General features: G+C 32.7%; 2 protein-coding genes across 3 annotated transcripts; both read left to right on the top strand.

Annotated features, from left to right (window-relative positions):
- Positions 1-1825: 1825 nt before the first annotated feature.
- LOC111282007 (putative clathrin assembly protein At2g01600) lies at positions 1826-9247 on the top strand. Its single transcript, XM_022869875.2, has 15 exons — positions 1826-2280; positions 2384-2453; positions 2588-2685; positions 4434-4572; positions 4717-4844; positions 4951-5043; positions 5170-5220; positions 6073-6138; positions 6243-6308; positions 6482-6562; positions 6662-6742; positions 7657-7824; positions 7905-7986; positions 8101-8222; positions 8669-9247. Exons 1-15 carry the CDS (start codon positions 2191-2193, stop codon positions 9023-9025), a joined length of 1692 nt encoding a protein of 563 aa, XP_022725610.1. The 5' UTR covers positions 1826-2190; the 3' UTR covers positions 9026-9247.
- Positions 9248-17089: 7842 nt separating this feature from the next.
- Positions 17090-21462, top strand: LOC111282208 (myosin-binding protein 2-like). Of its 2 annotated transcripts, none has more exons than XM_089760624.1 (3): positions 17090-18956; positions 19084-19212; positions 19295-21462. In XM_089760624.1, exons 1-3 carry the CDS (start codon positions 17600-17602, stop codon positions 20671-20673), a joined length of 2865 nt encoding a protein of 954 aa, XP_089616750.1. In that variant the 5' UTR covers positions 17090-17599; the 3' UTR covers positions 20674-21462. The 2 variants fall into 2 exon arrangements, with proteins under 2 accessions (XP_089616750.1, XP_022725947.2); XM_022870212.2 differs by having other exon boundaries at positions 19051-19212.
- The last annotated feature ends 1630 nt before the right edge of the window (positions 21463-23092 follow it).

Raw genomic sequence — 23092 nt, 5'->3', positions numbered from 1 at the left:
TCCATAAAATAATGGAAAAAAACTCCATATTGACAATTTTTCTTAGGTTTTTTTTTTATTATTTTATATTACCTTTAAATAAAATGACATTTTATTTGCTAATTAAAAAAATTTTTAATACAAGATTCCCTCGAAGATATATAGGGATGTCAATGGATAAAATATGGGGAGGGTAAAGCATTCCTCATCTTCATGCCCGAATTTTTATATTATATCATCCGTATACTCATCGTACCCATATTCATATCCAATGAATATTTTAAATTTATCCTCATCCATATTCAATAGGGTATTCAATGGGTAGGGGTAATCCTCATACTTGTAACTTAGAACAAAAAAAAACCAAAATTTATTTTTTTTAGATTTTTTATTTTTATCTTGTATATTTAGATCATGTTTGGTACACAATAAAATAAGATAATATTATAAATAAGATTAAATTAAATAATGTCATCTTATTTTGTATTTGATGTATGTAAGGATTATGATATAATAATTTATTTATTTGTCAAAATTATCTTTCTTCAAGTTTATATAATTTAAATTATTGATATAATTTTTAAGAATATAACTAAACATGTAAGTTTAATCCTATGAATTAAAAATAATTTTTTCACTTGGGGAGGATTGAATCATCCTATACCAAGAGAATATCAATCCTCCTTACAATCTCTATCCCTCTTTAGATACAAATCAAATATGATTTATAATAATTATTATCATATCCTATCAATAATCTTATGAATCAAATATGACTTTTAATAATATTTTATAAATATATATTATTATATATATTTAAAAAATATTAATTTTAATTAATTTAAAATAATAATTTATATTATTTAATAAAAAATTTATCTACTAAATATATATAAATATATATAGGATATGGGTATAGAATATGTATTATATTATCTATCTTTATTCTCATACCCAATAAAAATTTAAAATCATATTCATTCTCATCCCTATCCTCATAATGCAATACCCAATTTCATTCTCATTCAGATAAAAAATCAGATTCTCTATTAAATATGGATAAAATTAACATTTCCAATAATAAATGAGCAAATCACAATAAATAATATATGAAATTCGAAATTCATACTTTATAAGTTGTTATTTATGAAATTAAAAATTTAGGTAAGGTCAAATTGTAATACACCATGTAATTAAAACAATTTTATCATGATAAATATAAGAAGAATTTTTTTAAAAAATATGTACTAATTATTAAACTAAATATTCAAATGCTAATTTTCAACGAGTTTTATTTCCATAAAAATCAAACTAAGCAAATACTATAACCCACCTATCGTATTGAGTTAATAGTCAAAGTCAAATAAAAAAAGTCAAACTTCTCCTACCCCTTGAAATTGAATCAATCTCTCCAAATATAAATGAAAAAAAAAATCTTAACTTAAACAATATATGCAAATAAAAAATTCGCCCAATTTTATTTGGTCCAATATTAAAAAAAGTTATACTAATGATAAAAAATATAATTTTTAATTTTTATTTATTTAATTCATTTAAAAAGATATTACCCATTTAAAAAATTCAAATCTATGATTTTTAAATTAATAAGTAATATAATTTGAATTAATATTAATAAAAAAATGCGATATAATTTAAAGATTTAAAAAAACGTTGACCAATTTGTTTCCCTTGTTTAACGTTAGATTTAAGCGGTAGACTTTATTATTTAAAATTGGAATAAAACTAAAAGATGGCTGTCATTGTAATAATCCTAATTTAATTTATAACGTATTAAAAAAATAATAAAAATGACAGCATGACCAAAGCGGGCCGCCAAAAAGCCGCCAACCTCACGTCGAAAGATCCACCTGACCCCTGCCCTCTCTTCCTGAAAAAATAAAAAAAGAAATTAGTTTGACAAAAATATTTCTAATTTTTGGAAATTAAAAAAAAAGGGTCTACAGTTTACAGAGAAGCGTCAACCAAGAGCGAGCAGCGTTGGGCTGTCGCCCATCTTTTGGAGACATTCTCTCTCTCTTCTCTCCCCTTTGATCGATTCTTTCCTCTGTTGCTTTCTCTGAGAGAGAGAGAGAGAGAGAGAGAGAGAGAGAGAGAGAGAAAAGAAAGGAAAAGAAAAGAAAATCGAAGAGAGAAAGAAGAAGAGGGCGGAGATTTTTTTTTTTGAGCGATCTGAGCGGTTAGAGGATACAAATGGGGACTCTTCAAACATGGAGAAAAGCGTATGGCGCCCTTAAAGATACCACCAAAGTCGGTCTCGCTCATGTCAACAGCGATTATGCGGTAATTTTTATTTTTTCATTTGAAAAAAAAAATCTCTTTTCTATATTTAGTATGTAATTTTGTATTGGATTTGATTTGTTATTTGTGAAATGTTTATAATTAGGATTTGGATGTGGCCATAGTCAAAGCTACAAACCACGTCGAGTGTCCTCCAAAAGAAAGGCATCTTAGAAGTGAGTTCTTTTTTTCTTTGGTGTTTGTTTTTGGATTTTTAAGTGTGAATTTACAGATCTAATTTAATTTCCTGGGGTTTTTTCGATTTCTGGATTGCATATGTGAGGATTTGGGTTGTTTTTTTTTTTTGTAGAAATCTTCGTTGCCACATCAGCAATTCGCCCTCGAGCAGATGTTGCTTATTGCATTCATGCGCTTGCCCGCCGATTGGCCAAGACTCGTAATTGGACGGTATTATTTACTGATTTTTATGATGATTGGAATCGTACTAATTGGACTTCTGTTTTTAATTTGATTTCAAACAAATGATTAATCGGATGAGTATGCTTTTGTTTTAAAATTAAGTGTGGGTTTCCTATTGGTATGATTGATGTGCGGTTGACATGAATGCTTCCAGAGTTAAATTAGATTCTTATCACTTTGCAGCTTGTTTATTTGTTAGATTTTCGAGCATCAGTTATATTAACGTGAATATGAAATTATAGGAGGTACTACTGTGCATCATGTGGAATGTTTTGCTGTAATTTTTGTGGAAGAGTGCAATGTTCAAAATGTATACCAAGTAGTGGTACGAGAGTTCAGTTATATACCTTTGGACTAAAACTGTAAGAAGTTTTTGTGGGCCATGAACTTGTTAATCTACTACTGTATGCATTGTTGGTTGGTTCTTTGGAATAGTTTCTGTCTGCAAATGTTGTTTGTGGACACTGAAATGATATGGACTACAACTAGAATTGTCATTTTTTTATGTTATGTTTTCATTCTCAGCTTTGATATGATGAATGAGCCCTGTTTTTTGGTGGATGAGTATTAGCATGCCCTCAAACCATTTCAAACATAGGATTTTCTAAATATCATAAAAATGATTTCACCCCTTAGAACCTTGTTGGCTGTGCACATTCTCAACAGTTAAACTTGTTCAAATTTCTTATTTAGCTGCTAATTTCCCTGAAACGTGTTGTCTAATTTTGATATTTAAAACTAGGGCTATGGTATGAATTGTGGGATGGAACTGTGTAGCAAATTGCAAAATCTATTTTTTTTAAAAAATCCAATTGATGGCTTGCTGGAGAACAAAGAGCTCTATGTGTTGTTTGTTCTCGGTTTACTGGCTGAAGCCTCAAAGACAGTATTTGCATGCTGCGACTACTGATTTGGAGTTGCTAGCATTATTGAAGTCTGCATTGCTTTAGAATTTAATAATCACACTTCTGTGGTCCAATGCTTTAGAGACTTTATGTGTAGGCTGGTTGGAGCATCCTCACCTGATAAACGGTTCTCTTCTCCTCTATGTTTTCAACCTTGCAATTCAATGAAGATGGAGATTCTGCTTTAAATTGTCTGCCTGATGAGCTTTTCTAGCTTTTCTTCTTTTTATGTTTTGCTTGTGAATAATGAAGGGGTGTAAAACAAAATGGAAACTTCCTGATAATAATTGTTCTTTCATGCAATTTGACATTTTAACCTTCTTGTTTTGTTTCCTTCACACCCTTGCTATTCGCTTGAACTTTTGCCTGTGCATGAATGTATTACATTTCATCCAATTTTCTAAATTTCCATTTTTTTCCTTCATGTTTTGTTTTCTAGACTGTTGCTCACCTTTTCTTTGTACGATACTTTTGGCTAGACGTTGATTTTCATATGGCTGCTTCTGATGATTCCTTTTCTTGATTTTCATAAGGCTGCTTCTGATCATTTTCCCTGCTTAATTCATTGGAGAGAGAGAGAGAGAGAGAGAGCGAAGAGATAAGCAGAGGGAGGGTGTTACTGCAGTGGTTCATGCTGAAAAGTTGTTAAACAGACAAGAATGCATGTTTATGGTTCTTGAATTGCTCAAGTCTTTCTGTGCACATAATTACCAATTATGAATTGACAAAATAAGTTGCATTGATGTTTTACACTTTGTCAGTGTCTAGCCCTTGTTTTGATATAGGTAAACTGACTTATATTGTAATTTTTCCTTTTATATTATTCAATAGGTTGCATTGAAAACACTCATAGTAATCCATAGGGCATTGAGGGAGGGTGATCCTACTTTCAGAGAAGAACTTTTAAACTTCTCACAAAGAGCACGCATTCTCCAACTTTCTAATTTCAAGGATGATTCTAGCCCTATTGGTGAGCTTTTAATCTCTCTCTCTCTCTACTTGCTTGTGTATGCATACATGTGTATGTGCTTCTATATGTGTCTTCTGGTCACCAGTAATAACTTCCAATAGATTTGCTTACTCCCTCCTCCCCTTTTTTGTGTATGCCCTTCAGCATGGGATTGCTCTGCCTGGGTACGTACATATGCATTGTTTTTGGAAGAAAGACTCGAATGCTTTAGGATTCTGAAGTACGACATTGAAGCTGAGCGTCTCCCAAGACCTGCCCAGGGGCAGGATAATGTATCATTCTTGTTAGAATATTTTTTCTTTTGAATTACACAGGTGTTTGGTTTTACCCTTTGTGGGTTCATTGCCTGCTGCAAAATTTGTTCTCTTTAATGGGCAGGATTACAGCAGAACCAGGGAGTTGGGCAGCGAAGAATTGTTGGAGCAATTGCCTGCTCTGCAGAAATTGCTTTATCGTCTAATTGGTTGCCGGGTATTTTATTATATGTTAATCTTGTAGAATTTGAGTTTTGTTTCCTCAATATATTGAGATTCTGTTATTTGTTCATATTTTTCGCCCTATCTGGAAAGTTAATAGACTTCTCTGCTCTTTTTGCAGCCAGAAGGTGCTGCTGTCGGCAACTATGTTATACAGTATGCTTTAGCTCTGGTATATTTTCTATCTCTTTCTTCGTTATGTATTTGTTTCATCTTATCTGGTCCTGAAATCTTATTTCAAATGTATCACTACAGGTGTCTGGATGTTTTCCTTTGGTTAAATTCATTGTTTGAGTGTCTCATGAAGAGTTGAATCATATTCTACCTAGGCATCCCAAAATGTATCTGTCAAGCACTTCTTTGCAAATTTATCAAACTGGTGTGGTGATTTTGTTATTAATTAGCACCATCAATATAATTCTTATCTAGTCCCAAGTTCTTGTTCTGAGTTTTCTACCAGCGGAGTCTGGGTTCTCCTTCTGTTAAATTCAAAGTTTAAATGTGTCATTAAAGTGTTTTTCACTTTCCATGTGTAAGGTGTACAAAGTTCATAAAATTATTTCCCTGACAACTGATAAGTAACAACTAACGAGCAGGGGGAGGAAGTTTGTAGTTATTGATAAACAGCACAAATTTATAAATTTCCTATCACATGATTGATGTTAGAAGTTATGCTTCTTGCATGTGAAATACCTATCAAGCACTGATGTTAATAGAAGACATAGATTGCAGTATCTCTTAATTTTTAAAAAACTATTTGATTGGTTATGATATATTCTTTTCTTTGAGTGTCTTCGGTTTATGTTCACAATTATAGATTTAAGAAAAGATTTTGAAACCCCATTTTGCATCTGCATCTCCCAAATTATATGAGAGTTTTTTCTGTGTTTCTTAAAAAGAACATGTGGGAAATGTATTTTTATACTTTCTCCTAAGAATCCCTTTACCTCCCCATAAGAATAAGTAACAATGGCAGCACTTTATATTCGAAATTATTTCAACCTCACAATATTGCAATTTTCAGGTATTGAAGGAGAGCTTCAAAGTATATTGTGCTGTTAATGGTGGAATTATCAATATTGTGGACAAGGTAACCTGGTTTTTTATTGTTTATAGAAGAATTTCCTAGTTCGAGGCAGATGCTTTTCTTTTTTCTTTTTCAAAATGTCTGCTCAAGCTGTGATTTTATTGCAGTTTTTTGAGATGCCAAGACATGAAGCTGTCAAAGCTCTTGATGTATATAAGCGTGCTGGTCAGCAGGTGAAGATATAATTTTTTTCAATTACATTTTGTCAAATGTTTATCTGATTAATTGCTTTTATGATTATTGGATTACCTTCTCACCTAGTTTGTAATTGTGGCTGGTTTGATGTCTCAGTGTCAGTTAAATGCAATGGTGGCTTAGTAAAATGTATTTAATGTTTATGATGCAGGCTAATAGCCTTTCTGATTTCTATGAAGTTTGCAAAGGATTGGAATTTTTTAGGAACTTCCAGTTTCCTGCTCTCAGGGAGGTATGGGTTCTGTGGAGTTGATTTGTTCTTTGAGTAGTCTCTTTTGTGAATTTTGTGTTCAATCATTTTGATGTTAATTGATCACTAACCTTCTTCCAGCCACCACAATCTTTTCTTGCTACCATGGAAGAGTACATTACAGAGGCACCACGTGTGGTTTCTGTTCCAACAGAACCGTTGGTTAGTACTCTTTTTACTATACTCCAGATAACACACACGTGCACACACACACACATATATATATGGTTATATAGAACAGAGTGGTCTTTGAGTTATGGTGATTTTTTTTCCATATATAAGAACTGCTTTCTATTTTTGTTGTCATAATGAATATGAAACAGCTAATTTGAGAAGCTACAAAATCTCCAATGCATAATTATGACTGCAAACTGATTCTCAGACTAGGCACACATACTATGTTACTTTGAAAACTATGACACTGACTGCAGAAAGGTGACCTTTTGATAGTGGAAGTTCATTATCCATAATAGATAGGTGAAAATGAAAATATCTTGTGGAATAAAATCTGGAAGATTGAAAAAGAGAATTGTTGGTATTGTTTTATGATAAGAGGATTGTAGCTGAGTTGAGAGAAAATTGTCTAGATCAGCTGTACTTTAATCGGTTAATTCGTGGTTGTGTGAAAAAGTTCAAAATGCATCTCTGCCGTGAGAATGCAGAGGCAAATGAGTGGTTATATAGGAAAAGAAATGCTTGTACTTATGAGAGGATAGAACTAAAATAAACTGTGCAAAATATGATAAGGGTGCTTAAGATGGCTTTCTAATCTGAAACAAAAGTTGATAATGATGCTATAAAGTGTAGTATCAAAACAAGATGAAGCTCAAATCAAATATAAGCTTAGATGAAATGCTGAGAGAAAACATGATTAGTTGCAAATGTAATGGCAAAAGTTGATATATATACAACTTGTTTCCCAATATTAGAATCCATAAAATGGAAGATCTTTGAAACTTTTTCCCCCCTCTTCACTCTCTTTTTGTGTTTAACTAATAATTCTCGAATTGCCTTGGAGTCCAGCATTTTTTTTGCACTGATATATGCTATAGAACTAATGGTGTCATTGTATACAGCTTCAATTAACATACAGACCTGAGGAAGGTCTTTCTGAAGATACTAAATTATCCAATGATGAACCTGAGCTATCTGCACCTGCTGATGATGTTGCAGTTTCCAGTGTTGAGACTGCTCCTCCTCCCCCTCCCCCACCTCAGACCAACATGGACACTGGAGACTTACTTGTAATGTTTCCTTTGGAGTTTCATAATGCTTCCTATTTGTCTGTTTCACACTTTTGTTGATTGCATTTTGATGGGTTCAGGGATTGAATTATTCTGCACCTGATGCCTCGGCAATTGAGGAAAGTAATGCTTTAGCTTTAGCCATAGTACCAATTGATTCTGGTAAACTATGTTTCTTATTCTTTCTTTATTTTTTCCCCCTTATTTGATGGCTATTATTTCTGATCTTTGGTGTTGCCACAATTAGCTAAGAAGGTGTAATATTTTATTTTGCAGGTACCGCTTCAACACTTAATTCCAATGCTGGTCAACCAAAAGATTTTGATCCTACTGGATGGGAACTTGCCCTTGTCACCACACCAAGTACTGATATTTCTGCAGCTACTGAAAGGCATTTGGTATGCCCTTTTTGTGCTTTCACTTATTCTGTTCTTATGTATTTTTGTTGTCTGGGAAATATGAGAATATACTGGCTAAGATTTGGGATGATTGAAGGTGGGGATTGGTTGAAATCTTACCAAGTTATATAAATATGTGTATTTGTACAAAATAGAGACCTGCTCACTTTTTTATTTTTAATTTTGGGAAACCAAGCCTTAATAATAATTCACTTATTCATTTTGGAATTAGGGTTTCTTAGTTCTGGTTTTACTTCTTTGTTCAAGTTTACTAGAAAGTATCTTTATTTCTTCCAGCATAATTCAGATTAGATTTTCATTTATCATTCAGTACGGCAACTGAAAGAGAGATATAAATGTCTGAGTGAAAATACATCGAGGACTCTCTGTGCCCCTGGCAAACTATGTTTAACTATCTAATTAATTTTATTGCCAATAATTTTCAGGCTGGCGGGTTGGACTCACTCACTCTAAACAGTTTGTACGATGAAGCAGCATATAGAGCTTCTCAGCAGCCTGCATATGGAGCTACAGCTCCATATCCATTTGAGTTACAAGATCCATTTGTCATGTCAAATAACATTGCTCCCCCTACAGCAGTTCAAATGGCCGCAATGGCTCGACAAAACAATCCTTTTGGTGCTTACCAACCATATCAGCAGCCACTGCAACAGCAACATTTGATGATCAGCCCATCAAATCCATTTGGTGATGCAGGGTTCGGGGCATTTCCGGTGAACCAAATGGCCCCTGTTGGTCAACCACATGCCAATAATCCATTTGGAAGCCCAGTCCTATTGTAATGTTAAATGTGACGAGTTGATTGGTGTATTTTGGTCGGTGCCGTTGGTTTCGGTGTCTTTCGGAGATGAAAAGACTGTAGTTTGTTTTTACCCACAGGATCAATGGCTTTCAGTTCCGGTCTTACATTTGTATGGGCTGTAAAAGTCAGTGAGTAGTTAAAAATGTAATAATACCTAGTTGATAGAATTCAAAATACAAGTAATTTTGAAAAAGTTTCCTAACTCTGAGCTTTTACTGTAATTATTTGCATGCGTTAGCTATATATTCTCCTATCTCCGCTTTCTCTCACAAAAGAAAATTTGCTTTTTCCTTTGATAAATTGGCATGAGAGAACAAAGTTCATCTGAAGATAATCAAGTCATGCAAACCCTTGCAAAACTGTAAATCACAGCATAGGATGCCATTATCTTGATATATCCAATAAAAAATTATTATGTGATTCGTAAAAGCAAAGATTTGAGTATAAAGAGGTATTTGTTACGTTTCATGTTTTGTACATGGAGCTGACCAGTCAATAGGTAGGTCCTGTAGCATGTTGAGAACAATTTGATTCTAGATATCATGTCTCCTAGGCTGCCTCGAATTCAATCCCACCTTTCAAAATTTTTTTTTGTTATACATTTGATATTGAACTTTATTTAACTTTATAAAAATGGCTTGCTGGTGATCCTTTCTTATTCTATAAATTCCAGTCTTTGAGTGGAATTTTGATTACGAATATTTGTTTTCAAACTGCAGGCTTCCATCGGCCAAAATCCATCTTTAGCTTAGCGGAGTGCATTATTGAAAAGCCAGACAAACGTAAGACCATTATATGTAGCCTAAGTTAAGGGGCTTCGGTCAACTTCAATTCAATTCACTTCATTGTCTTTAATGATTGTTATCATAACTCGTATGCTGCTGTAACATGTGCATGTTTGAGGGCTAATGATGCTATGTTTCTCATTGAGTAAAAAACCCCTTTTTTTTTTGTGTGAATGCATGTTGTCTATCCTTGCCTCATTTCCCATTTACTCTTACTTCAAAATATTTGTAGAAATTAAAAAAATCATTAGCATATAAGATGGCATATATACACTTTAGTATTTTTTTTTTTCTTTGAGAGATGGATAAAAGATTCAAAGATTCTTCAAAAGGCAAAGGAGATGACCAGAAGCAAAAAGCAAGGGAAAGAGTGAGAAGCGAGGAAAGGGGTCTCTGTCCCACCGCTTCCAACCGCTCTCAAATCACCATCATTACAGTCACTCTCCCCATTTCTTTGTTAATTCTTTCTTGAGCACCTTCTCTTTTTTTTTGGTATCTTTACTTGTACTTCTCATTTGTATCCTATTGCTTATATTATGCGGTTAATCATAGAATCCAATGTTTAAAAATACAAAACACTGCACCTATATTCTCAGGAATGGAACTTTTTGTTGCAAAAAAGACCGATTAATAAAGCTCAGAATCTTGCAGAAACCCAAGACTGATGAATTTTTCTCCCCTCAGATGCGTGCCTCCATATATGTATACATTGAAGAACAAAAATTCATGAGGGACCAATCCAATCTTCTCATGCATGGCCATGACCTCGAATACCAGGAGTGGTCTCAGATTTAAGATATAAGCTAGCTTTTTTAGGTCAATGGTCCATAAAGAGGGGACAAGTTTGCCTCTTGGTTTTAAGTTGTGACACTGACAACACTTGGACTTTTAGTAATGGGGTTTCTTTATTGTTTGTAACAATTTGTTGGAACCAATTTTCTTGTTTAAATAGGTCCCAAATTTACTACTTTCTTCTCTTCCAAATATATTTCTAGTCCCCTCCCTTTGATTTTTTTTTAATTAATGTTTAACACTTTCCCTTAATCCATAAAAAAAAAAAAAAAAAGATTTCTCATCATTAGAATTAGAATTGAAAGTGCAAATCAAGACAATTGTAGTTGATAGCCAATTTGTTAGTATGTAACTAAATCAAAGTTATGGAAAAATGACATCCAAAATTAATAATTTCTCAATCAGAGAACACTGAAACAGTGAAAAGTAACATATTTATATCAGAAAAATATTTAATATTAAATTCAAAATTTAATTCAATTAATTTCTTAAATAGCTAAAAAAAAAGGCAAGATGGTTGCAAAATTATTATGTATGAAACTTTATAATCAGTCAAATTTTGGCCATCATACTTCAAATTTTAGATATTCACATTTGCATTTTCCATCATGACTTTTCCCTTGTCTCCTTCAGTGATGTGAATGCACATGAACCTCAATGTCTCATTAGCATATATCCATTCAATTTGAAATATCACAATTTTTTCCCATCAATTAATTTGAATCCAAGACTTTCCCTTTCAGAGAAATGTACTCAAAAGACTTTTAATTCAACAAAGGATGAAAATCAACTAAATGAATTTGAATCCAAGACTTTCCCTTTCGGAGAAATGTACTCAAAAGATTTTTAATTCAACAAAGGATGAAAATCAACTGAATTATAATAAATTTTGTTTCGAATCCATTATAAACACCTAATTTTATTTGAATGTATTTTAAATATTACCCAATCCGGATCCATTTAAATATTTAATTGGACTCATTCGAACTTGTATCGTTTTGCATAGCTAAATTCAATTTAATTTAGGTCAAATGGGCATGAAAGCCCACAATTTATTTTGTAACATCCAAAATGCATTTTAGAGCCCAAGTTTATTTTATTAGAATTAGGTAAAAATTTAAAATTAAGCATTGAAAATTGAAAAAATGGGTAACATCTGAGACGCGGCGTCTCCGTCACTGCCACCCCTCCCCAAACAGCCATCCTCCTCTTGCCGGACCCTTTTTGATCATGGCAGGCAATCCCTCCCCTTTAAGCAATTTTGTCAAATCCTAAAATGGGAATGCTAAAAGTTGAAGAAACCTGTAATGTGATTGAAATTGTTTTTAAAACTCAATGACAGCAACAGAACCCTGCAAAGCCGTCCCTTGCAACAGAAAACCCAGCGAGGTTTCTTGCCGCCGGTGACGTCTTGAAACTTTCCCATTCCCAGAAAATCTGGGATTTGAAATCCCAATTGGCTATAATATCGAAAACTAAAACAGAGAAGCGGAGGTGGATTTTTTAGGAAAACAAAATCACAAAAGTGTAAGGAGGAAAGCTTTGGGTTTGGGGGCTACAAGCTGCTTTGAAGTTCGATTTGTAGAGGAGAGGGAGCCTAGGATAAGGGGAGAAACATGAGGAGGTTGCGATCAGAGCGGCGAAAGGTGAAGTTTTTTTGGGTTGAAGTTGCCGGTTTCAAAATCAAATCTAGGAAGTTAGAAGCGTTTTTAGGAAAAACTACTTATATATTTGAAAAGAGGAGACAAAGGGAAAAAGTGGATGAAATTTGGGCATAAACTGGCGTCGATGAGTGGCGGGCAACACTAAAGGTGGCGATGGCGGAAAAGCCACTGGCTTCTGGTTTTATTTTTGAAGGTTGGCGACTGTTTGGGGCTTGGTTTGAAAGAGAAAAATTTTTAAGAGGGAGATGAAAGTGAAGTGAAGTGAAAAAAAAAAAAAAAATTGCTGACCCTGACCTGGAGCCGTCGACTCGAACTACTCCAGCAGCTCAATTCGCCAGGTCCATTTTTTGTAGTTGTTAGGCTTCAAACTTTGGCTTAGCGAACATGTGACTTCGGCTTTCAACATCAAAATTTTATTTGGGCACAATTTTTATATTTTTTTATATTTTATTTATATTATTTATGTCAATAATATTTTTATAATAAATATATTTTAAAATAAATAATAATGTTTACTAAAATAAACATCCTTAAATAATAATAATTACTTTTTTATGAAAATTTTTATTGTTAAATGCTTAAAAAATGAGACTTTCGATTATAGGATGTTAAGAGAATCCGAATAGTAATTTTTTAAAAAAATTTTAAACAAGTATATTTTTTAAAAATATTATTAAAATATTTAGGTATTTAAAAAAATTTTTAATATGAAAATTATTTATTTATTTATTATTTAAAAAAAAAAAGAAAAAAGGGAAAAGATTTTTCTTAAAAGAATAAAGCTACTTATGATAATCATGTTTTACTATTTGCATTTCATATGTATTAATTAATTTTTAAAAATTTCATTATTTACATTTTATATGTATTAATTAAATTTAAAAAGTAAATAGGAGTCTTTTAAGATCAAATTTTAAAAAATTTTAAATAGTGCTTTTTAAAAAAATCTCTAAGTAAATTTTTTTTTTAATATTATCAATTTTTTAAATAAAAATGGAATAATAATTTTTATTTAAAAAACAATTTTATGAAGAAAATGAAATAAAAAAACAAAATTGCGATAATGAAAGGGCTTTAAAATTTTTATTTTTTAATATAAAATTTAATTTTTTTTATTAAGATTGAAGAATAGTATATGATTAAGTGCATTGATTTAGAAACAAGTAACGTGAGAGTGTAAATTATTTTTTACATATAATTATATTTTCGAATTCAAATTGATTTTGTAAAGAAAAAGGTTTTTCAATATGTTTTAATTAATTTTAAGATTTTATTAAAAAATAATTTTTTTATATAATCAATCACATTTAATTAAAAAAATTAATAATAATTTTTTATTTTTTAAAATTATTTAACGATCTGAAAATCATTATGATTTTTGAATTTTTGATAATTTAAATAAAAAAAAAGTAAAATAAGGAAATGACCAAAAAATTAAAAATATTTAAAGCAAATTTTTTTAAGCTTGTGCAGCTTGAAAAATCCAAAAAGTCCCGGTGAAGAAGCAATATTACTGTACATTGGAATAGTAACAATAGTTGTAGATTTGGACAGTTCAACTGTCACTGATGCTCATCTCAACTGAAAATAGATTCTATTTTGATGGTTCAGCCCTGCACAGTGAAGGTAATATAAATATATATATATATATAGAAATTGAAATTTAAAATTTAAAACTATTAAATATTATTTGAAAAATAATTATTTAAATTAACTAAACTAAACTTTACATTGCATGCCTCTATCAATTTTGACAAATTATCATGTAATACATTAAATTTTTATTATATTCCCCTTTTTTACTTTTCGAGTTGAGCTTTGCTTGTAGGATTGAATAATTTTAATAATAATAATAATAATAATAATAATAATAATGTAATACGGTCCCTCTCCACACAAATGCTTAAAAAAAAAATTTAGTTTCATTGGTTATCATTGAGAATGAGGGGACAAGGGACCCTATGATTATAGTACAAGATTAAGCAAAATATACTTTCAACATTTTCTTCGATGATGTCTTAATAGCCACGCGAACCGTGCGGGATGATGCCCAAAGGGTCCCTCATTCTCTTTAGACTATCAAAATTAAATTATCTCTTATTAATTTTTATCAAATTTTAGTTTTTTTTTTTCTTTTTGGATAAGGGATTCATAAATTTCGTTCAATACATTCTTCAAAATTCGATAATTTCAAAACAAAAGCATAAGCTTTGACTATGGAAATATGCAGGATTTCATGTGAAAATAAGAGTGGATGCATTTAACAATGAATGGCTGCTTATTTGATTACAAAAGTATAGCGTTTATTAGAAATTTTCAGGTTCCCTTTGTGGGATCACCTTACTGCCCTTTTGGTCAAAAATCACGAAAAAGCTCTATCAGATGGACAAAATCAAAATCTCATGTAACTTTTACTCTACTTTTTAAACAGTGTTCTTCAATTTTGATTAACAAAAAAATCTACCCTTAAATTCTGAGTTAAATAGTAAATTACTATCTTCCCTTCACTCTAAAAAGGATATTGGTTTGTTAAAAGATTTCAGCAAAAAAGTGAGTTTTTGTTTTTGTTTACTTTATTCTAATATTTCCTTTGAGCTGGAATCCTATAGCCTTTGAACTAAAAAATTCTATGTCTGATCATGCAATTTAAAGTAAAAGAGAGGGAACAAAATTATCTGTAGTGGTTAAATTACTTGCTCAAATTTAAGTTAGGATTGGGATTTGGGGAGTTAAAGGCCAGTGGGGGCAGGAAATGAGACATTAAGCACTATTTGTGTAAGCCTGACTAAAGCAAAAGCATAGCAAAGCATAAAAGTGATGTTCCCCTTGAAATTAAAGATTAGAGAATTAAAAAAAAAATTTGACCTAATTTACATGCAGATATATAAATATCCTTTGTTTTAAATGTATGATTATGATTACACAAACACACATATATGTATTTAGAAAAATTTATATATAAAAAAAATAAATGTCTTAAATGAAACAACCCAAGTTTTAAATCAATTGGATTGTACAACTATTGATTTAAAATTTAAATTTTAATATCAATAAAATTTGAGGTAAGTATTTAAAGTTCAGAGTTTAAACACAAAATACTCGAATTTTAAAATAAGAGTTGACATAAATAATGTAAGTAGTAAGCAATTTATAAATTTAAAAAATTTCAAAAAAATTTAAAAATCTCACATATGAATTGATGACTTACTCTTATAATTTTAATGTTTATAATTTTTTAAATTTTCAGATTTTATACGATATTTTTTATAAAAATATTAACTAAAAATTATAAGATTCAATTTTCAAAGGGAAAAGGAGATATAAGAATGGAGTGGGTGAAGACTAGGGATGGCAATCAAGCCCGTCCCCGACGGGTTTCGGCCCGATTCGACCCGATCTTATAGGGTCGGGTATTTTTTTTTGAATTTCGGGTTTCGGGTCGGGGTCGGGTTCGAGTATGCCTAAAACCCGACCCTATCCGACCCGATATTATTAAAAAATTATTTTTAATTAATTAATTATATATATTTATATAATGATATTTTTAAATATTTATATTTAAAAAATAATATTTTATATTTTAAAAAATAATATTTTATTAATCCCGATCCGATGCCATCCCTAGTGAAGACGGTGTCGGTGCAGCCTTGGCCTACCCATGAAACTTGGTAGGCATTTCGGTTTGTTAAGGCATTCTAATTTCAAGGAAAAAGACGACTCAGTGAGATCATCTCAATTTGTAATTCAATGAGAAGTTACTGAGGAAAATTTTCTTAATTAGACAATTGATTGCTTTGATGCAGGTCATAAGGTTACAAAAAAAAAAAAAAAGCCCATATTGTAAGTTGGGAATCAATTCCTTTAGTAAATACCAAAAAAATCAATTCTCAATTTAAAAAAAATGATGCTCATTGCAAGAGACCTTTATTTATGTACTTACCTCAGCTATTTCAAATTCGCTATTATTACTTTATATTCATATATAGAGAGAAAAAAACAATTCAAACTCATTCTTTGAACCCCAAAATATATTTTTTATTATTAAATTAAATAATCAAGTCTATGTATTTAAATATTAAATTTAAAAATAAATATATATTTTCGTATAAAAAATTCAAATATCTTTCTTTCAAGATAAAAAAAAAATGATCAAATATTGAGTGCAAGAACCTATTTTAGACAAAATTATATGGTAAAATTAGTACTATCCTATAAGTAGAAGAGTAACGAGCAATCTACTAAAATAAGAATAAGGAATCTAAAGCAAGAAATTGAATTTAATAATACTAACTTCTATTAATTTGAGTGATTAAAATTTTAATTTTTTAAAATAAAATATTAATTTTAAGTTTTATAAAAAAAATAGATATTAATTTTTTTTTTTACAAAATTTAATTTAATTTAATTTTAAATTAATCAAAATTTAAACTAACTATTAAACATTAAAAGTAACAAACAAAAAAAATGAATTTAATAATGCATTTGCCTGGTAAGAATAAGACGGTACAGTTGGATAAAAGTTTCCCCATACTAAAAAAAAAAAATATATATATATATATATATATATGTATATATACATGTTCATGAAATATAGACGTGCATAATGGAGAAGGAGCATCTGGCAACCTGGCTTCGTAAGTGGACCCCACAGTTAACTTTGAGTGTGGTCCACCAACTCATTTGTAAGGTTTGGTGGGCCATCTCATTTTGTTTGCCCAAACAAAAATCCAGACTGGAGGGACAGGCAAGGGGCTGGCCTGGCTCTGTCCATATTTAGTCTCTGCCCTTCCATTAATCCATTTCAACCAGGCTTAAGCTAAAAAATTTTCACCCAAACAAATATAATTTTTTTTCCTTAACATAAAATCTGCCCTTTTTCTACAAAAATCTATTTAGCTGTTTGAGATTCTAATGGCTACTTCATTCTTTCAAAAGTATTTGTTAGATTGATCTTCAGGGAAAAAAAATTCCTTTATTTACTCAGACTCAAAGATTTTCAATGGTTGTAGTATGTGGGAAATGTTCTTTAATTATTTTCCTCAGCTTTGAGTCTTCTCTGGCTGTCATCCCTATTCAGACTGCCTTTTATAGTCTAAATAAAACCACCTCCCCTTCTGCGTCCTCTCTTCTGTTCTTATTGAAAACACTTTCAATTTTCCTTCTTTTCATTCTCCAGACTCTTTCTTCCTCTCTTTCTCATTGAAACCAAAGTTCTTGATATTCTTCTTATCTAACACTCCTTTGTTTTTTTGTTTTGTCCCTTTTGACAACTCCTAAATCTCTCTGTACATAGCAGCAAAGAGAGCATCATTAATGGCAGCCAACAAATTTGCAACCATGTTGCATAAAAACACGAACAGAATCACTTTTATTCTTGTCTACACATTACTAGAGTGGATTCTGATCGTTCTCCTCCTTCTCAATTCTCTGTTTTCTTATCTTATCATTAAATTTGCTGATTACTTTGGTCTTAAAAGACCTTGCCTTTGGTGTACTAGGCTTGATCATATCTTTGAGCCATCAAAACACATGAATTCTTTTAGAGATCTTGTGTGTGATGATCATGCCAATGAGATTTCTAAACTGGGTTATTGTTCAAATCATCGGAAACTAGCAGAATCTCAAGATATGTGTGAGGATTGCTTGTCCTCATCACGGTCGGATTGTTGTGACTTGTCAAAGAAGTTAGCTTTATTTCCATGTATGAAGCAGGTTGGTTTAATCCAGGATGGTGGTGATAAAGTGATAGAAAATGGTGAAGAGAATTTCAAGTGTTCTTGTTGTGGTGTCATGTTGGAGAAAAAGTGGAACTTTCCTTATCTCCTGATTAGGCCTTCTTGGGAGGTTTTGGATTATCCCCAGAAAGGAAATTTAATTACTGAAGCTGGAGGAGCTGATGATTTTGTAGATGAAGGTCATGCTTCAGATGGGATCAGATCAGATTTTGTGGCTGATTATCAGGAAGATGAACAGAGGATTGAAGAAAACAATAGAGTTCAGATCATTTCTGATGGTGGTGGTGAGGGTGTTAAAGGAAGCGAATTGGAAAAAGAGGAGGACTTCTCATGTTTTATTTCTAGTTTCGATTGCAACCAAATGGCTGCTAATGAAGATGATGTGGTTATACAGAAAGATCAAGTGTCAATGAAAGAAGAAGGAAACTTAAATGTGTCAATGGATGGTCAGCTGTTGACTCAAGTCGCTTGTAGAGACGACGAGTCTCCTGAAATTCTGCCTAAGCATCTGGAGTTCTACATCGAGGGGGATGACTGTCATTTGATTCCTGTTGAATTGATGGATTCTATTGCAGTAGAAAGCCAAAGAATATACACGTTTAGAGAGGAAGATCAAGGTATTTCTGGTAATGGAGATGTTATTTTGGATTTTGATTTGCATGCTGGGACACTGGTGGAATTGAATGTGGAGAATAGGTGCAGCTCAGGAGAGAAAGTGGCATTACTTTCAGCCCATGAAAGTGAGGATGAAACCAGTGTTGCAGTAGTTGAATCAGTGGAGCCCAATGAGAGGAAGGAGAGCTTTTCAATGCATGCAGGAGAGGAAGATGAGCAAGTTGCTAGCACTCAAGCAACTCCGGCCTCTTTGAATGAATCTGATGTTCGAAGAAATGCAGCAACTGGAGAAAGGGAAATGGATGAAGATGTCAATCAAGGTACTTGTTTAATCCAAATGATTTGAATTTTACCTAATGGCTATTGTTGAATTATCAAGTTTAAAAGTTTGAGCAATTTGTCAAATTTATGCAGTTTCTGATGAGCAAAATGATGAAATTGAAGCAGAGATTTCAATAGGGAAAGATATTCTTGATCATGAACCAATTGAAGATTTTCAAATGCAACATTTGTATGATTGCACACAAGAAGATCCCACCACCAGTTCTGCTCAACTGCATGCAGATGCTGATCAAGGTAAGCCTTAATTTCAAATTTAGAATTTTTTTTTAATTTTAATATTTTATTTGATGTGTTAATCTCGGGTTCCTTTACGTAGACTACAAGAATGCTGAGGAAGAAACAATACAGTTTAAAACTTTAACAGTTGAGACATTTGACGAAGCAATAAAAAGTCATTTATCACTATCTTCAGAGCTTAATGAGATTGAGGAAGATAAAGTTCCTGATACACCCTCTTCTATAGACAGTCTTCACCTGTTGCATAAGAAGTTGCTATTGCTTGACAGAAGAGAATCAGGAACAGAAGATTCATTGGATGGAAGTGTTTTTAGTGACATTGAGGGTGCTGATGGAATACTGACCGTTGAGAAGTTGAAATCAGCATTAAAAGCTGAAAGGAAGGCTTTAAATGCTTTGTATACAGAACTTGAGGAAGAGAGGAGTGCTTCTGCTGTAGCAGCAAACCAGACAATGGCAATGATAAATAGGCTTCAAGAAGAGAAGGCAGCAATGCAGATGGAAGCCTTACAGTATCAGAGGATGATGGAAGAACAGTCTGAGTATGATCAGGAAGCCTTGCAGCTATTGAATGAGCTTATGGTCAAGAGAGAGAAAGAGAAGGCAGAGCTTGAAAAAGAGCTGGAGATATATCGCAGGAAGGTTCAGGATTATGAGGCCAAAGAGAAAATGATAATGCTGAGAAGAAGGAAAGATGACAGCACTAGGAGCGCAACTTCTACATCTTGCAGCAATGCTGAGGATAGCGATGGACTATCAGTTGATTTGAATCATGAACCAAAGGAAGAAGATAGCTTTGACAACCGTCAAGAGGACTGCAACCAGAACACCCCTGCTGATGCAGTTTTATATTTGGAGGAGTCATTGGCTAACTTTGAGGAAGAGAGGCAATCAATTCTAGAGCAGCTCAAAGTTTTGGAAGAGAAATTGGTTTCACTGAAAGATGAAGACGAACAACATTTTGAGGATATAAAATCAGTTGAGTATTTATATAAAGAGAATGGTAATGGCTTCCATGAGAGTTCTGATTTCAGCTATGAAACAAATGGGGTTGCCAATAGTCATTTCAAGAGAGTGAATGGGAAACATGACCAAGAGAAAAAACTCATGGCTGCAAAGTCAAAGAGACTTCTCCCTCTTTTTGATGCCACTGATGCAGAAATTGAAGATGGGATACTGAACGGACATGAAAATGGCTTTGATTCTGTTGCCTTGCAACATTCTTCACCAGCCAACTCTGAACTAGAGTACAAAAAGCTTGCAATTGAGGAAGAGGTGGATTATGTTTATGAGAGGCTACAAGCACTTGAGGCAGATAGGGAGTTTCTGAAGCATTGTATCAGCTCTTTGAGGAAAGGAGATAAAGGAATGTACCTTCTTCAAGAGATTTTACAACATCTTCGCGATTTGAGGAGTGTGGAATTCCGAGTAAGGAGTATTGGAGATGCTGCTATGTAGTTGCATTAGGCAGAATACACTTGGAAGGCTAATCGGTAAATCTTAATCTGCTGTTCTTTGTATTCATATCATAGAGTTATATTTTCTTGTTACTTCTACCTTTCAGTTGTAAATGTAATGGTACTTATTTCTTTATTGATTTTATGTTCTTGATTATTGTGGAATGCTCAATTGGAGTTGCTTAACCGCTACAAAGTTAGGATTAGAAAAGAAAAACACCAACTTAGGCAATGATTAAAGATACAGGCGCCAATACACTTCAACATTTTCAACAATTTTCGAGTCCCTGCTGGAGAGGGAGGCTCCTGCTCTGTTTGGTGATCTTGGTGGACTGAAAAACTGAAAGTCTGTGATGTTCCCTTTGCGTTTTCCCGGTTTCAGTGTCCAAGTAATCCCAACATTTTTGTGGGTTCAGCTCTTCATCACCTTTTTGAGGAAAAGGAGGATGGTAAGTGTATGCATGTTGCAAGCTAATTAGGTGAAAGCCAAGCTGTCATCTGTATGTTGTGAGAAAGGGCCTGGCCTGCAGAGCTGGAGTTATCCAACAAAGATTCCTGTGCCAGATGCATAGCGTTAGTTTATTCAGACAGTTAGAACTAGGCTGCTCTTTTTGTCATTTTTTATAATCTTTCCAGGGAAGGGAAAGAAAGGGTAAGTAACCCCATTTTCCTTCTCATCTTTTGCATCATTTCATCATCTGGTGGGTCTGTCTATTATTTTGAGAGAATGTTGAGTTTCTTATGTAATACATGCATCCATCTGTAAGTATATAAAATGAGTGTTTGTTTATACTGTTTTGGAGCTGTTCCTTTGTTTTTTTTTTGTATATATATATATTCCTTGTTCGAAAGTCCATGACAAAGGTTGTCAGGTAGATGTACAAAAACAAAAGTATAAAATAACAGTGAAATATTATATTCAGAATCAGAAGCAAAGATTGCTTTCACAATTGATTTTTCTTCAAGCATAAACCAACACCTGACAGGCCAACAATAGTTTGTCAATCAAATACTCGATGCAATTTTTCAAAAAAGGGAAAAAAAAAATAGAAGCTGGTTGGTCTCACAGCTAAAACCATATCCTATTAGCTTGAGGGTGCTGTTGCATCTTGATGCAGGCTTTCAAAGTGCACAAACTTTACGTTATAAAAAAGAACTGTAATTTCCCTTTATGCAATTTGATGCAAATTAACATCATCAATTATCCATCCATGTTCCATCTTCCTTTAGTTTCTTTTTATAAATGATAAGCAAGCTGATGCTGCGCTGCAGTTGATCCTCTGAGCTAGCTAACACTATTATATATCACATTAAACCTTCGCTGCAGCCACCTTGATTTTTATTTTTAATATAAAAGAAGCCGTAATTTGAAAATAAAAAAAATTATAAGTTGCGAGATTTGAGTCCAGGGCTTGCTGAATCACCCAGTTACCTTTGCTATCCTATCAGATCTCTTTTAATCTTTCAAAACTTGTGCCCTCTTTTCTTACCATATGCAAAGCCTCATCAATCAAGCTGTCATAATCGGTGCCAACTGAATGCATCAGCCTAATTTAGTAATACAAATTAAACACACCTTCCGATACTTATACAACCAGATGACAGAATGCATTTCTGTCAGGCCAACAGCAAGCAGAGAATAGGGTGAAACTGAGAGTGATCCGCCGATTTTTAACACGCTAAAGCAACATCAAACAGAACATGATTCAACTTTGGGGGAAGTTGCTCTCATCAAAGGATTTGCAGGGTGGTAATCATGGAGTCACATTATACAGAATTTTAAGCTGGTCCAAATTATACCTACATCTAAAAAGTGCTCTTGTTTATTCTCTTACGTGTATCAATTGATGAAGGCAGCCTTCTATGAAGCATTGTTTCCTTCACTTTTCTGGTAGAAGAAAGCAACTGTGCTCTCTAATGATTGTGATCGGCATGGTTTAACGGCTTTCGGCACAGTTTAAAAGCTTAATTATGACGATTCATTTTATTTGTGAATTGGAGTTGTGAGGTAAAGATGGCCTCTAAGTTCATGCAACAAAACTTATTTTTGGTCTTTTGGATTTAGATTAGAAAATTTCAATTCTGAAATCCACTTTGGTCCCACTAAACTAACAGTACATTGGTGTACCAAAGCTTTAATATTTGAGCAAGTCAGACAAAAATCCAGGAGCTGATTCTTGGGATTTACGGGTTGATTCCAGAATGAAGGTTATTACTGGATCCTGCGATTGAAGAGCCTTTTTTCTGATGGGGGAACGATGCATTTGACCTGCTCAATCTGCGTGATTCCTGAATCCTAAACCATTCAGGCTAAGATTTCAAGTCTTTAATCCAATAGGAATAAACAATTTACTTAAAATATTCAGTAAAAAGAATGCGGCATAATTGCTTGAAATATGTAGAATTTTCTGTACTTACGT

Source organism: Durio zibethinus, chromosome 5 (assembly GCF_047325235.1).
Source record: "Durio zibethinus cultivar Kanyao isolate XHJ-2024 chromosome 5, ASM4732523v1, whole genome shotgun sequence".
NCBI classification, from domain to species: domain Eukaryota; kingdom Viridiplantae; phylum Streptophyta; class Magnoliopsida; order Malvales; family Malvaceae; genus Durio; species Durio zibethinus.
The sequence above is the reverse complement of the archived record's forward strand: the minus strand, read 5'-3'. Positions and strand labels throughout refer to the sequence as shown.